This window comes from Aegilops tauschii, chromosome 2, assembly GCF_002575655.3.
Source record: "Aegilops tauschii subsp. strangulata cultivar AL8/78 chromosome 2, Aet v6.0, whole genome shotgun sequence".
NCBI lineage: Eukaryota > Viridiplantae > Streptophyta > Magnoliopsida > Poales > Poaceae > Aegilops > Aegilops tauschii.
In genome coordinates this window covers 648395895-648412340 of record NC_053036.3, presented here as the reverse complement: position 1 = coordinate 648412340, position 16446 = coordinate 648395895, and the positions used below count along the sequence as shown (strand labels likewise).

General features: G+C 50.3%; 1 protein-coding gene across 1 annotated transcript; it reads right to left on the bottom strand.

Annotated features, from left to right (window-relative positions):
* Positions 1-9387: 9387 nt before the first annotated feature.
* Positions 9388-10128, bottom strand: LOC141041442 (uncharacterized). The gene has a single exon (XM_073507589.1). It carries the CDS (start codon positions 10126-10128, stop codon positions 9388-9390), a length of 741 nt encoding a protein of 246 aa, XP_073363690.1.
* Positions 10129-16446: the final 6318 nt, after the last annotated feature.

Here is a 16446-nt window from a genome sequence, read left to right as displayed (position 1 = left end):
TGGTCCTACAGTATGTCGTTGCAATTTCAAATGGAAGTTTCAAATCTAGCATGTATACACATGGGACGATGAATTAAAAACACTAAACCTCGAGTTGGGCCATCTTAGATGCATTCGGCTTTTGTCGATTGTGTATGGAAGAACATTAACTCGTGCTTTCCACTCAGATCTGGGAAAAGAGTGGGAGTGGAAGATATACAACCCCATCATAAACATGGAGAGGCTAGAAGGCAAGAGTCGACGGAGATCGTTCTCGTTTTTTTTTAATTAATTTACCCCGTCACCGACGTTCATTCGCTCGGCCCACCATCCCAAGCCACAACTCCATGGGCCAAGTAAGCGCGTCAGCCATACCTAATGAGGTCCGACAAGTGCAATGTGCGGCAGCGCTATGTCTCTCTTATAGCCAGACCTACCATGTGCTCGCGTCAGGAGCCTTACTAAATGGACCGGCCCAGCGCCCTAGGCTACAGGCCACTGCCTGGTTTTTTCATGTTTTTTTTCGTTTTGTGCTTTCTTTCGTATCTCGTATAGTTCCAAATATTCTAAACATATATATACAAAAACAATTTACATAAACCATTGAAAAAAATGTCAACCAAGCATTTATAAAATATTGAATGTGTATAAAGAGAATGTTACTCGTGTATACGGAAAATGTATACAAGAAATATACAGTGTGCATGAAAAAATTTGATCATGTATATAAAAAAATTAATCAAGCATTGGAAAATTGTTAATCAAGTATTTGAAAAATGTTAAACGTGTATAAAAATGTTTGTCATGTATACCAAAAATATATAAAAAATACAATCTGTACGAAACAATATTTATAATGTATTTAAAAAAATATTACACATGTATAAAAAAGTGTTCCTTTTGTATAAAAATGTACAATATACATTAAATAAAACTGGACATAAAAATACATTTATTAATTATTAATTTCATATTCAAAAAATATCAAACATGCATATAAAAATGTTCTTGGTATATATAAAAAGTGTACATTGCGCGCGAACAAAATATTATAGCCATTCAAAATTATTTGCCGTGGATTGAAATATGTTGATCATGTATTAAAGACTATTAATCTTGTATTTGAAAATGTATTAGATATATACCAAAATTTTAGAATTTCTATGAAAAAAATTAGATATGAAAAATATATTATCATTCCAAAATATTAATTTGTATTTCAAAATGTTAAACGTGTATATCAAATACGTTTCGGATGTATACAAAAAATGTTGAATGTTTACCGAAAAAAGTTGACATGTGTCAAAAAAAATGATGAAATTGACAAAGAAACAAAGAACATGAAGAAACCCAATGAAAACCGAAAATTCAAACAAATAAAACAACGAAACTGAAAACCGAAGAAACCAATGCAACAGAAAACATTAAAACCCAAGAAAGAAACAATGACAAATAAAGAAAATTGATGAAATCGAAGAAAGAAACAAAGAAAAATGAAGAAAGAAAGAAAAAAACAGCGAAAACAGAGAACAAAACAAGGATAAAAAGAAAGAAAAATCAGTGAAAACCATCAAAGAAACAAAGAAAACTAGTGAAAGACGAAAAAATGAAGAAATCCGATGAGGAAACATAAAAAACAAAACAAAACAAAACAAAACAAAACCAAAAAGGAAAAAGGTAATGAGCAAATCTATCGAGAACTACAAAGGAAAATAGCGAAGGAAATGGGCCGGCCCAGTAGCTACATGTATGCTACAAGCAAGATATAGTCACCGCATGGAATGTGTGCCAACGCTCACAAGAAGAAAGTTATGATTTGTTGTTGTGATTCGTGTTCATATCCAGACTCAATTCACTCTATATGTATTAAAAAAAACTATGAGTTCTTAAGAAAAATTGGAAGCGGCTTGTCTAACATTGCACATGGCGTAAAACACACGTACGTGGGGCGCAAAAGGCGAAGCCGGCGAGGACTACCCAAGCCGTCGAAGATCACGCTCCGGGAGCCATCGTCACAGGAGAAGAGCGCACCCGCAACCGTCATATATAGGAGAAGGCGCACGTCGTCTACGCTCCGTGCTTGTCATTTGTTTTGTGCGGCGTGGTCACGACTAGCGAAGAAGGTGAGGCTATGGATAGTAAGCGCGGTATAACCATGGACGGCGGGCACAACGGGACGTGACGGGCGACAAGCATGGTGCATGGACATGGTAACATTTCGCGTCGATGGTTCGTAGGGGGAGCTGTTGTCATACGGGTCAGCGTCGTCATCGCACACCTCTGTACACAGTGTATTAGAGGGAGGACACGTCTTGGAGGATTTCCGGGCCCACCGGGCTTTGGTGTTGCACTGCCCAGGAGGAGTCACTTGTGGCGGGGCTCAGGCAGCCGCATAGTGGCCACGCGGGATTGGTGTGGGAGCCAGAGACTCACCTGCAGGTAGCTGACTCACCCCTATCATGGCCTTTGTCTAGCCATGCATGTAGGAATCCCCCTATTTGGATACGGCCTAACGGTCAAAACGACCGGGAGCCCCCTATCCTGTCCTTTTTCTAAATGTGTTATATGCCATCAAAATCGTACCATTGAGTTTGTATTCGAGTGTTGTTTCTATATATCATTGAAAAAAATGTGTTAGTCGCACATTTTTTTGTGTAACTCTATTCTGAATTGCATCCATAATTTTTAGTGAAACTAAATTGCATAAATGAACAAGTACAGATCAAGAAAGGAAATTCGAAAACAAAATATTTCTTTTAGGAGGACAACATTTGTAGATGCGCGAGAGGCGGGAGCCCAACCTGGAGTTACCAACCCAACTACACTTGCCTAAACTCTAGCCCAACCCGACATAATAACCGACACAAGATAGATAGATTCATAGATCTCCAAGCCGACCACAACCAAGGCCCACCTCCGCTCCTCTTTCCTCGCTTCGCTTCTCCGACGACGATCATGGTCGCCGCCGCAGCCGCAGCCGTCGTGGTGGAAGCTGCGAATCCTAAGTTACGGGCACCGAGCACCGCCACCGCCGTCGCCGCAAGGTCAAGAAGGGCACCAATGCTGCGGTCGGCGAGGACTCCAAGGAGAACGCCGACCCCAATATCCCAGCCCCCACCTGTGAGCCGGCGGCTTCGACTACACGTCGCTGTTCTGCCCTTCTTTTCCTTGGCCGACCCCAGCCTTTGGGAACGGAGCAGCAACTCCGGCTGCTTCTCCTTCTCCTTGGTCGACGTTGATATTCGCGAACGGGGTAGCTCAGGCGGCCGGCCTCGGCGGATACTTCGACGGCAGCAGTTGTCCGTCTGCTTTGCACGCTGTCGTCGAGAGTTGGTGGAGCTGGTACATGGACGACGCCGAGCACACAGAAGGAGCCGTGGCAGCTGACGCCGGAGCAGTTGCTCGCGGCGGACACCAGGCTCTATGGCCCCATGAGCCGGCCCAGGCGGCAGGTTGTGGAACACTTTGTTGGGCCACGGCGGCAGGTCAAAAGTGCTTCCCAAAACATGAAACACTCGGTTCAAATTGATGGTGAAACATCTTTTACGGGCCATGGCGGTGCCCGAAAGTGAGCCCTGGGTCGATGTAGCACACCACCGAGGCACCGATCGTGTGGATCTTCCTCACCTCTCCCACCCAATATTCTCTTGTGGCAAAAGCCTCAGATCTAGCTCTTGGAATTGTACGGTAACAACATCTTCGATGTTGTAATCTTGTGGAGGCACGGTCTTGGAGTCACTAATCACTCGTAGTTTTTTTTTGATGTCTTGACAGGAGTGTGGGGCCTCTATGAGGTATATTGATGCTGACATGGCCTCTATCGATACGACCAAAAATATTATCCTCATAAACAATAATCAGGTGATTTCTGGTAATAATTATGTAATTTATTATATTGTTACTCTGAATAGAAATACAACACTTTTTTTATTATATGCACAATAATAGAATATTTTTGCAAGCACCTTGGAGGCTGCCTCTACCAACTAAACAATTCACAAATATTGATTTGCAGTTCGGTTGAGAAGAGAGCAAGCTGTTGAGGATGGAGCCAACGTTGCACCGCCACCGATCTGCCTCGTCTCTTGTGGACTTAAGGCCATGCAGGCGTCATTGATACCTGCCCTTGCTAATGTTAGGACTACTACTTTGTTTTTAGGTGTGTTTTAGTCTATTAAGGGTTTGTGTCATACTTAGAAAGACGAGGCAGTAATGGCCCTCTGAAGATGTAACAGGGTTCTCTCCACCTATTCCCCGCCGAATCGATGCATCTAGTGCCATTGGAGGGTGTGTGTGGAGTTGTGTTTCTTGTGAATACCACAAGATTAAGTCGGTGTTTGTCTTCAATAAATCCGCATGGACTTGATCTTCATTTGTTTGCACTCATGTCTACGGATTGGATTCTTTAAATCTATGCTTCTCTTTATTGATGATGGTTCTTCTCTTCATTGATGATGGTTGTTGTTCTGGTGCTCTGGTCCTTTGGGCCTTATCACGAAGACTTTCCAACTATCTACTAAAACAAGGTTCGTCCGGCTATTGTGCAGGAGGGGCAAAGATGGTGGCGCGTCTTTGTCTCACTTCAGTGCTTTTAGTCGTCGCTAGATGGTCTACGAGATGAGTACAATTTTTTGCTTCTTCTGATGCTCTTTGTATTGTCATGATGTTTGATAAATAGATCAAAAGTTTTTAGTGCAAAAAGTAGAGGACAGAGCGAACATGTGAGATACTCGATTGATTTAATTCCAGGGGGCCTACCATGGAGGCTTTATCTTTTGCGTCATGGAGAAAGCGGAGCTTCTACATGGAAATACACTTTGGTTTCTGGTTGTATATGCATCCTATATGGGGTTTTTAATATTTAAATAAAAAGTCAAAATAGATAAGAACTATTTTGACAAAAAACTTGAATTACTTTTGCACTAGTATATAAATTTTCACGAAAAAAACAAAGTTGACTTCACAGCAAAATAAATAAATTTTACTTGCTATTATTGGTCACTATTCACACTATTTTGGCCAAATTTTTGTCTTTTTTTGAAAAGAAGTCAAAGCAAGATTTTATCTTTGTGGATTTTTTTCTCACGAGTACAATAAAAGGTCAAGTTTATTTCAAAAACTATTTCAGAAATTTTTGACTTTTTTTGAATTACTAATTTTTTTTCCATATAGAATGTCGATGTCCCTATAAACCAAAAATCTGCCTCCAGCTTCTACACCGTTTTTCAGGGGTAGCTTCTATAGAGTATGGGGCAAGAGTCCTTTTTTTTTGGAGCCCGGCCAGAGTTGAACTTGAGGAGGAAGCAAAACACATGGCTGGCCGTGACCACACGTAAAAGGATAACTGAAAAAGTAAGTGGCAAATGTTCGCCAGGTGAAAACTGCTAACGAATGCCCTAGTTTCTTTTTCTGAACACAATACAGACGCAAGCGTTCATATATACACACATACACTCACTTTTATGAACGCACACACATCTTCAACTTACGTAGCAGTTTGGATGAATTTTTTGCACACAAAATTAAACAAATGCCATGAAAGTTTTGGAAAAAGGGCACCCAGTTTCACTGAAAACTGCTTGACGAACATAAAACAAAGGACCTGACGAGCGGGCGCCCGAGCGCTGGTTGGTGGGATTGAGCGCTCTTCCAAATATGGAAGGAGCAGCCGACGCACCTGACCCGGTCCATCAAAAAAGAAATCTTGTCTCCACGTGTATTTATTTGAGGTTAAAAAAATTGAAAACCTGTAACTTTTAATTTAAGTGTAGAAATCCAATTTCGTTTTCACAGCTGGGTTTCTCGCGACAAGTTCTTCGAACTTTTTTCGAGGCAACTTTGGGTCCGATGAAGGCAACTTTGGGTCCGATGAAGGCAACTTTAGTGCTATAGGAAAGCAACTTCATTTTTGCGTAGTATGACTGCTTATTAGGTTGGTTTCTGTAAAAATGAGAAAATCGCATAAAACATGAGACACCTTTAATGCTACAAATAAGAAACTTCATTGCACCATGTGTATCAACGAGTTTTGCTAACATTATCACAACTTGTCTACCATGGTTGCTCAGTTGCTTACCATGGATGTTTAATTTCCTATTATTGATGCCCAGTTGCATACAATACTATGAAATTGGCCTATTATTGATGCCTAGTTTACCTACTATTGGTAATTAGTTACCTACCATTACTGCTCAGTTGTCTAACTTCACAAATTAGTTGCCTACAATATTATGAAGTTTCTTATAATTGTTTTTTCTAAGTTGCCTAAAAACATTATGAAGTTGCCTGTTAGTGATGCTCAGTTGACTGCCATTTCTATTCCAGTTGCCTACAATATATTAAAAACTTGTCCGTGAATGTTGCTAAGTTGCCTATATATGAAACGAAGTTGGTTACCACACTCAAAAAGTATTGTATGCAACATAGAATAATGTAGGCTACTCACTAGTCATGCAGACAACTTTCAGTATGTTTTTGTGCAACTCCAGTGCATTCAACAAGCAACTCATGTATGTTTTTCATCATTATATCAGGAGATTTCAATGATTTTCGCGGGCAACCCCTGCCAAAATATGAACAACTTGTGTAAATTTGCAGGCAGCTGTCTGATCTGCCCCCTATGAAATTTCTCATCACCCCTACGCAACTTCTCATCTATCCCGCCTTTTACAACTAGTCAACACCCATGACCTGGTTAGCCAACACCTGCGTGCTCAATAGCGTAGGCGGGCAAACTACCCTGAAAAAGGAAAGAAAAAGGCTCTCATACCATCCATCCGCACATAGTTTCGAAATGTGAAATCATGATAGACATCCCACAAAAAACATTCGACATTGTAGGCAACTTATGTCCCTTGATTGACAACTTCCTTAGTATTTTAGTCAATTGGGGATCACCCGTAGGCAACTTCGCAGCAATATAAGCAACTTGGTTTCTGAGGGAGACAACATAGAAACTATGTTAAACTACTTTCCACTCTACGGTAAACAACTTTCACAGTATCGTTGGCAACTAAACTATCTACAAATTAGTTTCCGATGTCTGCAACTTAGCAACAATGGTAACCATATACTATTAGACTATTGCACACAACTATTAGTATGCTACTATTGCACACAACCATGGTAACCATCTACTATTAGACTATTGCAGACAAGTATCGTTGGCAACTAATACACACGATGCAATTTATCTAGCATCAAAGTTGCTCCGGTTTAGCACTAAAGTTGCCTCATCTAGCATCAAAGTTGCTTTTGAAAAAAAAACTTCAAAACATATTCATATAGGATCTAGTTTTGAAGAGTTTGTCACGAGAAACCCAACGGTGAAAACAGATCATAATTCTGACACATGGTTTGAAAGTTATAGCTTTTTAAAATTTTCTCATACCAAATTAATTCATGCTACATCATCGTTGAGTTCACATGGTTGGTCGGACCAGGTGACGAAATATCAACGTACTGTTGTAGAGAATCTTTCCATATATAGAATGAATGGGTGGACAGCTTTCTAAATCTGAATGATGATCATGCGGGCCGCGAGCCAGTGAACGGCTGCAGCGCGTGCGCCCGGATTCGTCAAAGAGCGCAACTGCACTTTTAAGAATTCAGGTAAAACAAATGCCATGCTCTATGGGAACGTTCGCCAAATATGCCCATCCATGGCTAAAGGCTCCCGAAAAAACCCATCTCTGATCAACCGGTTCGTAACGCAGAATCATCAAACGTGACCTTGTTGCAGACCGGCCGAGAGTAGTACTATACGTACGTATCGTAACCGAACTCTGACACAAACTCTATATATCTGCACGGAAGTTTAATTTAAACGAGCGGATATCTACGTTTGCCTCGTGTTGTGTTATATATACTCTACTCGCCTCCGTGGATCCTCACGACGCATATAATCTACATCCTCACGACGCATATAATCTACGTACGTGCAGGCGCTAGCTTCTCCTTGATCCCTTTGCTTTCGGCGAGTCCGTCTGTACGTGCAGCAGGAGGCCATGGACGACTACAAGGTCTTTCTCACCCCGCCGTCCTCGCCGCCCATCTTCGTGCCTCCATACGACCGCGGCTCCTACTATTCGCCGCCGGCGCCGGCCCAGATCATCACGACGGACGCTGGCGGCGAACGTGGCTACGGCTACAGCGGCACGCCCATCTACCCGTCTCCTTGGTCGCCGCCGGTCTCGGGGAACGGGGTGGCTCCGGACTACCACGGCTTCTACGACGGCCAGTTGCGGCCTGCGGCGCCCGGTCTCTTTTACGCTCTGCCGATGGCTGGAGGCGAGACAGGTACCTTGCAGTTGACGGCGGTGCCGAGCCCAGAGTCGGAGCCATGGCAGTTCACGCCCCAGCAGTCGATCAAAGCGGACAGGGTGCTCTATGGCCCTAGGAGTCGACCCAGGCTGCCGGTCTTCGAGGCCATCTGCCCCTCAGAAACTCAGAAAGAGTACTAGTAGTATACATACCTAGCGGACGTGGATTTTTAGAACCCCTACACCCCGGCCCTGGTATCCTGGCTGTTCAATATTGCTTTAAGATCTGTGCAACACAACTAACTTTCCATATGAAATTTTCTCTTTTTTGTTTCTCTCACATAAAAGATGTCTTGAAGTTCAAACTTTTACAGCATGGCAAAGCTTTCTATCTAGAATCTAGGACAAATCTTTCAGAATTTTTTGTCAAACATAAAAGTTTGAACTTTGCCACGCTGCAAAAGTTTGAACTTCAAAACATGTTTTATGTAAGAGAAACAAAAAAAAAATCGATTTGCATGAATCGCGATGCGAAGAATGGATGGCTAGATAGAGAGGGCTTGGGTGCAGGTGTTCTATTATATATTTTCCCATACCTAGCTCATTCTTCATTGTATGCCCGATCAAGGGGCTAGACGTTCCTATGAAGATCGTATTTTATGAAGATGAGGAGGAACGACGACGACAACATATAATCGTCCTAGCAATTTTATAATGTCCACGTGTTGTGAACACAGGACATGATTAATTGTATTTCTTTCATCCAATTTTGAACCGTTTATGATGTTTGCTACGATTCGTCATTTTTCGCCTTTTTCATCGCACTAATCTGAGACAAACAATGTACGTGAACATCCTCACCTTGGTGACCACCAACGTGCCTCCTTTTTTTTTAAGTAAAATGGCAGGTGCTCTGCCTTATAGATTAGGGATGTACTCCCTTCGTCCGAAAATACTTGTCGCAAAAATGGATACAAATGAATGCATCTAAAACTAAAATATGTCTAGATACATTCATTCCTCCGAAGAGTATTTCCGGACGGAGGGAGTACAAGGGAAAACAAGTTGGAGACAGAGGACAGGAGAAAGGGTCAAAAGAGAAACAAGCTGCAGTCGCCCCAGGCGCTGCCTATACATGCTTGATCAGCTAAGGTTCTCCTACATTCAGTCTAATCAGCTGCAGGTCATTGATCAGTCCATCTACAACAGAGGCGGGGCTAGATGCCGTATTAGTGAAGATTCGCATATTCCTCTCTTTCCAAATATGCCATGCGAAGTATGCTCCGGTAACAGCCGTTTGCTTTGGCCCTTCGGCGAGATGTTGCCACCATTTGTCAATGGAGTGGAAGGAGCTAATGGTTACATGAAGGGTAGCAGGAATCAAAGTACCAAGCTTGTACCACACTTCAGCAGCGAAAGGGCATTGACAGAAGAGGTGAGCCGCAGATTCTATAATCTGATCACAGAGAGAGCATTTGTCATCATGTTGGCTGCTACGGTCACGGAGTCTATCGGCAGTTGGTAGTCTGTTCTGAATCAGCAGCCAAGTGAAGAAGCATACTTTCCCTTCCATCTTGAGTTTCCATATGGCATTCAGGTAGGGCTTGTTGATTGTTCCAATGTGTTGACAGTTGTAGGCAGACTTGGCGGAGTAAGACCCTGAAGCCGCCCAGTGCCATGAGATGGAGTCAGGCACTTGGATGAGCTGAACCTGCTGAAGTTTGTTCCAGAGGGCGACGAAGGATTCGATCTCTTCAGAAGAGGTGATGTGTTGTAGTCCCTTCATCCATTTGTCCTTCGAGAGGGCAGCGCAACCGTCAAGTTCTTTCTGATTGCCAACCTGAAAAGCTTTGGGGCAAGGTCTATCGGAGCTGAACCTAAGAGCCATTTGCTGGTCCAAAAAGTGGCAAGCTTCCCGTCTCCCAAAGTAACAGTGGTGGAAGCACGGAACAGACTCATCTCATCCGCTGAGCAGGGAAGAGGGGCATTGGTCCAAGGCCGAGATGGGTTTTTCCAGGCATGCCAAGGCCATCTTAGGCAAAGGGCACGACTGTAGGCTCCCAGATTTTTAATGCCAAGCCCCCCATATGTTTTGGAGTGCAAACTTGCTTCCAATTGACAGCACAATGCCCTCCTTTGGCTTCTTCATCCCTTTCCATAGGAAGCTACAGCGAATCTTGTCAATGCGCTTGATAATCCACTTGGAAGGTGCAAAGAGGGTGAGGTAGTAGGTAGTGATTGAGGTTAGCACGGAGTTGATGAGCGTGAGTCTACCCGCCTTGTTTAGGAGTTTTCCTATCCATCCCGCAAGCTTGGCAGCAATCTTGTCGATTAATAGCTGAAAATCAATTCTTCTGAGCTTCCTTGTGCTAAGAGGCAGACCGAGATATCTGCAAGGGAACGAGCTGATCTTCCCCTCGAAAGTATCAAGCACCTCTTGAACAATGCTTGCGGCACAACAGATAGGATAAGCTGAGGATTTACTGAAGTTGGTCTGCAGCCTGGAGATGCGGCCAAAGGAAGCAAGGATGGCCTGAAGTGCCTCAATTTCAGTCTTGATTGGGTTGAGGAACAGTGTTGCGTCATAGGCGTACAGGCTGATCCGAAGGCAAGCATGTCGATGTCAGATGGTACTCAAGATGCCTGCTTCCGTTGCTTTCTCCAGAATTTTCTGCAAGGTGTCAATGGCAAGCAGGAAGAGCAGCGGAGAGAGTGGGTCGCCTTGACGTAGACCTTGTTTGTGAAAGAAAGGTGTGCCCGGCGAGCCATTGAGGATGACGCGCGAGGAAGTAGATGCCAGGGAGATCGCCACCAGGTCCCGGGTGCGCTGACTGAATCCATATTGAGCAAGAACAGAGAGGAGTTACCGAATCAATATTTTAGGGTGGAGAGACATGGGGCGCTCTCGCGACTCGCCTGGCGACCCGCCAGGTGACGCCGGCGACCCCTCCACCTCCGCGGCCACTCCACCTCCATCGCACCCACCACTCCCACCATCCCCCGCCGGCGCCGCAGATGCGCTAGAGGGGGTGTCGGCTCCGCCCCTTGTCCGTCGCCCCGGCCACTCTGCTGCTGCTGGGTGCCCCGTCGAGACGCCCATCGCCAGCGCTGTAGACCTCGTCCCCCACCCAGGTATCGCCTTCCGCTCTCGCGTTATGGCCTCCTTCCTTTCCGGCGTCCCTTTCGATACCTCGCGTTCCCATCGCTATCGGTCCCTGGCACCGTCTGGGTCGTTGTGCCGTTCGTCGCCGAGTGCTTCTCTTGCGACGGCGTCTCCTCCCTCCTTTCGTACTTCTTCTGCGCGCCGCCGGAGCGGCTGAAGGCGGTTCAGGCGGGCGCGCGGGTGTTCTCGGTCCAGGTGGCGAGTGAGGCGGTCACCCAATTCCTGGTCGCCGTTGCGCCGGGGCTTCTCGTCGCCGTCAACCTCTGCCTCCATGCTTCCCTCCGCGAGGCTGCTGCTGACGTCGTTGCGTCGCGTAAAAGCGAGGCGCGCGCGCGGTGCCTCCTGCGCCAATCGGGGGTTAATGCTCCCAACACCGCCCGTCGCGATCGCATTAAACCGCTGTCCATTCGGTGTCACGTCCACGCGGCGCTGCAGCGTCCCCCCTCCCCCCTGCCCACGCCGCTGACCGATCCTCTCAGTTCTGATTGGTCGAACCCGGACCCTGCGGTCGCTGACCCTCTGGCACGCTCCCAGCCCATCCGTACTGTCGCCTGCCTGGGCGACACCGCGTGCGAGGGGGGAGCGGGCTCTCCTCCTGCGCCCAGCTCGGGGGCGAGCGCCTGCGTTAGTCCCTTCGAACCACTCCCATCTACCGCCATTACTGCTGCGGGGGGAGAGGCCAGCCCTTACAAGCACGCGCTTCTCTCTCCCGTCGCCAACCCCTCCCACTCCAGCCCGCGCCCACCCCATCCGCCGCTCTCTCTCCATGGCTGCTTCCGTTGCCTTTCCACCCGCCACTACGTTAAGGACTGCCGGGACCCCGTCCGGTGTCGGCGGTGCCGCGTGTCCGGCCACCGCGCGTCGTCCCCTCGCTGTGCCATGGCCCCCAAGCGCCGTCCTACCTCTCCCAAGGCTGCGTCCTTCCCCGGCCGTGCGGCTCCAAACCCCCCGCTCCCACCGCCCGTCGCCAGTCCACGCCCTACCCGCGCGCGCGTCCATCTGCTCCCTCTGCCCGTGCTGCGTCCATCCCGCCCTGGAGGCTGGAGGTGGGCGAGTCGAGCTCCACCCCCTCCCCGGCGGTGACCGGGGGCGGGCCCCCGCTTGGGGCGCCGGCCTCGCCTTGCGATGACCTGGTTGCGCCTCCGCCTCACCTGGCGGATGTAGCCCTTGTTGCGCCTCCCCCGCACCCCCGCGACATCTCCATCTCTGGCATCGTCCTTTCGCCGCCGCCTTCCCCGCCGGGAGTGGCAGTGCAGGGGGTGGCCCCCGATGCGCCGGCCCCCACTCCTGCCTCGACCGGCATCCCTCCCGAGCTGCTGCGGTTCCGCGACCATGTCTCCTCTTCGTCGGAGTCGCGGGTTTCCCTACGCTCCGCATCCTCCGTGTCGTCCGGGAACTCACTCCCGTCCGTCATTGCGGACTCCGAGCGCCCGGACGCCATGGAGGTGTTCATGCCGGAGGGCGACTACGCGGCTACGGATTGCCTTGCGGTCGTGGTCATCGTCCCCCCGAACGCCTTCCACAACGACACTCTCGCAGTGCAGGCTGCAGTGCTCGACAACATCGGCCATCTCCTTCCCGAGGTGGTTCCGTCGTCTGTTGGTGCCATGTACCTGCGCTTCGCGTCTTGGGAGGACAGGCCGGAGGCGCTCAGGCGTCAACCTTTCATGCACGAGGGCGCGCGCATCGACCTCTTCCCGGAGGAGGAGTACGACCGTGTCTCTCCCCGTCTGGACGTGTGCGCGGTGCTGGCCGCCACCGGCTTCCCAGCGGAGTTCATCAACCCTACCTGCATCCCTGCTATGTTCTCGGGGTTCGGGAAGGTGCTGGAAATCGATCCGTTGGTGCTCTTCGGCCGGGAGCTGGCCACGGTCCGCGTCTTGGTTCTGCTGAAAAACCCGCGGAGCGTGCCCTGGGACGTCTGGCCGCTTGGCGGCCACTGGGGGGTGCGCATTGTTGCGGTCCGTCCAGTCCGTGCTTGGAGCCGCGACGATTCCTTCTCTGCCGACGGGACCTACGTCCCTTTCTTCGCCGAGCCGCCTCCTCCGTTCGCGCACAATCGGGCGGTCCTCCTTTGGCAGCCTGTGGGCGAGAGGGCTGGGGCCCCCGCTCCCATGCACGTCGGTGGCCGCGGAGGCGGGTTCCAGCTCTCCTCCATGCTGCGGCTCTTGGGTGCCCCCCCGCTCACCTGCAGCCCGCCGCGGCGTCTCCTTGCTCCCCCAACTGTCGCGGCCTCGCCGCCTGACTGCGTTCCTGCGGGTTCGCCGGGGCGGGCCTCCGTGACCAGTGGCCGCTCCAGCATGTCGCTTGTCGACATCGAGGAGCCTGGCGAGGCTGTGGCTGCGCCCCTCCCCGAGCATCGTCGGAGCGCCAGGCTTGCCCGGGACGAGCCAGCCAAGTGGATTGGCATGGAGGAAAAAGCCATGCGTCTCCGAGCCCTCCGTGACGCTCTCTCTGGTTGCTCGCCACGCCTCAAGTCGAAGGTGGCAAAAGACAAGATGCTTGACGGCGTTCTCAAGCCGTTGAACTCGGTGGCTGCGGCGGCTCTACGTGCGGCTGCGGCGATCCCGCATGCCTCGGTGCCCCCCCCCCCCCGTGTTGATGATTAGGGCATCGCTCCGGGACTGTGTGTGTCGCGCTTTAGCGCCTATCCCCCCGTTTCGGCTAGTATCATTAGGATGCATGTGCGGATTACTACAGCGTTTGTGCTGTCCGCCCTTGCCGTTTATGTCTGCCTCACTACCCACGGCATGTCGCCTTGGGTGCGTCCTCCTTTAGTTGTTGTTGGTGTCTTGGTCTGTAATGGATAATTCTCCCTGCGTTAAGTTTTCGTTCTTGTGCTGGAACATACAAGGGCTCGGGGATGTTGACAAGTGCGACGTCGTCCGGAATACTATCAACGCGGTTGATCATGTCCTCGCTTGTATTCAGGAGAGCAAGTTGTCGGAGTTGTCCCCGCCTAAAGCTCCCTCGTTTCTTCCCTCCCGCCTCGACTCCTTCGTGGCTAAGGACGCTGATGGGAGTAGAGGAGGGGTTGTGACTGCTTGGGATAGCCGTATCCTGATGCTCACTTCCTCCTCGTCGTCCCGTTTCTCTCTCACTGCCAGTCTGACCTCTACGACGAGCGCTCTTTCTTTCACGATCACTAACATCTACGCGCCCGCGGATCACGCCCTGATGGCAGATTTCGTCGATGACCTCATCGCGGTTGCTGGGGGCGTCTCTGGCCCGTGGCTTCTGCTCGGGGATTTTAACCTGATCCGGTTCCCCCATGAGAAGAACAACGATCGGTTCGACGCCACGCGGGCCATGACTTTCAACTCGCTCATCAACACCCTTGCTCTCCACGAGCTTGCGCTGTCCGACCGTCGGTTCACCTGGTCGAACAAACGTGACCCCCCCACGCTGGCTCGTCTCGATCGAGTCTTCTTTGACTCCGCCTGGGATGTTGCCTTCCCAGACTCGGCCTTGTCGTCTTGCCCGCGCCCTACCTCGGATCACGTGCCCCTGGTAGTGGAGGCGGCAACAAACATCCCCTCCTCCTCGCGTTTCTTCTTCGAGAACGCCTGGCTCCGCAACCCCCAGTTCCTTCCCTTCACGCTCCCCTCCTGGTCTGGCGCTGGTGGCGGCCGGTGCGAGGTGGGGTGCCTTGCAGCTCGCAAGAAACGGTTTCGGGCTACGGCCAAGGTTTGGAAACGACTTCACAAATTCATTCCAGGTTTTGATAATGATTGCAAATTCTTGATTGACCTGGTGGATTTCTTCGAAGAATGCCGCCCCCTGTCCTTTGATGAATTGCAGCTCCGCGGTGACTCCAGGCTGGCGCTGGCCGACTCGATCAAGCGCGAGAGCTCATATTGGAAGCAGCGCGGGAAGTGCAGGGCGGTCTGTGAGGGGGATGAAAACACCGGATTTTTTCACGCGAGTGCCTCCCATCGTCGTCGGGCCAACATGATCCGTGCCCTAGACGTGGGCGGGGCGACGGTGCTCGACCACGCGGGGAAGGCGGTGGCGCTGCTATCCTACTACTCCGAGCTGTTGGGCAGGGCGCGCCCATCCATCTGGCGCTTTGATTTGGCCGCCCTGTATCGCAACGCCGCGCGGGTCGACGTGGCGGCTCTGGTTGCTCCGTTCTCGTCTGAGGAGATCAAGGACGCGGCCGGTCTCCTCGATCTGTCCAGCGCGCCTGGCCCGGACGGCCTCGGCTCCGCGTTCTACCAAGCCGCCTGGGGAGCCGTCTCCGGGGACCTGCAGCGCCTCTTTGATGCGGTCCACGCCGGGACTGCAAACCTTGACGCGATCAACCGGGCGTATATCGCCCTCCTGCCCAAGGGGGTGGGTGTGCCATCGCCTGGCGCCTTCCGCCCTGTCTCCCTACAAAACGGAGATGTGAAGATCCTATGCCGCGGCCTCACCTCGAGGTTGCAACAGCATATCGGGGGCATCATCGACATCGACCAATCTGGGTTCCTGGCGGGGAGAAGCATCTCCGAGAACTTCGTGTACGCCGCCGACGTGATCCAGTGCTGCCACTGACGCAGCGCCCCAGCCCTCGTCTTCAAGCTCGACTTCGCCAAGGCGTTCGACTCGGTCGACTGGGGGGCGCTCTGGCAAATTCTCATGGTGCGCGGCTTCCCCGACCGATGGTGTACCTGGATGGACTTGATCTTTCGGTCCTCCTGGTCGGCGGTCCTTCTCAACGGCATGCCTGGGAAGTGGTTCACGGTGCGCCGTGGGCTGCGTCAGGGGGACCCGAGCTAGCCCTATCTCTTCCTCATCATCGCCGACGTCCTCCAATAGATGATCCGGCAAGATGAGGAGCTCCGCCACGCGCTCGTGGAGGGGGACCCCCCTGGTGCTTCAGTACGCCGACGACACGTTGGTCATCCTCAGGGCGGAGCGCGGGGCGGCTGCCCTCCTACGCCGCATCCTCGACGACTTCGCGGCCACGACGGGGCTGGACAACAACTTCTCCAAGAGTACGCTGGTCCCCATGCACGTGCCTGCAGAGGTGTTGGAGGAGACAGTTGGTGCTCTCGGATG

Coding starts and splice junctions, on each gene's coding strand:
- LOC141041442 (XM_073507589.1), bottom strand. CDS start 10,128: ATGGCTCTTAGGTTCAGCTCCGATAGACCTTGCCCCAAAGCTTTTCAG.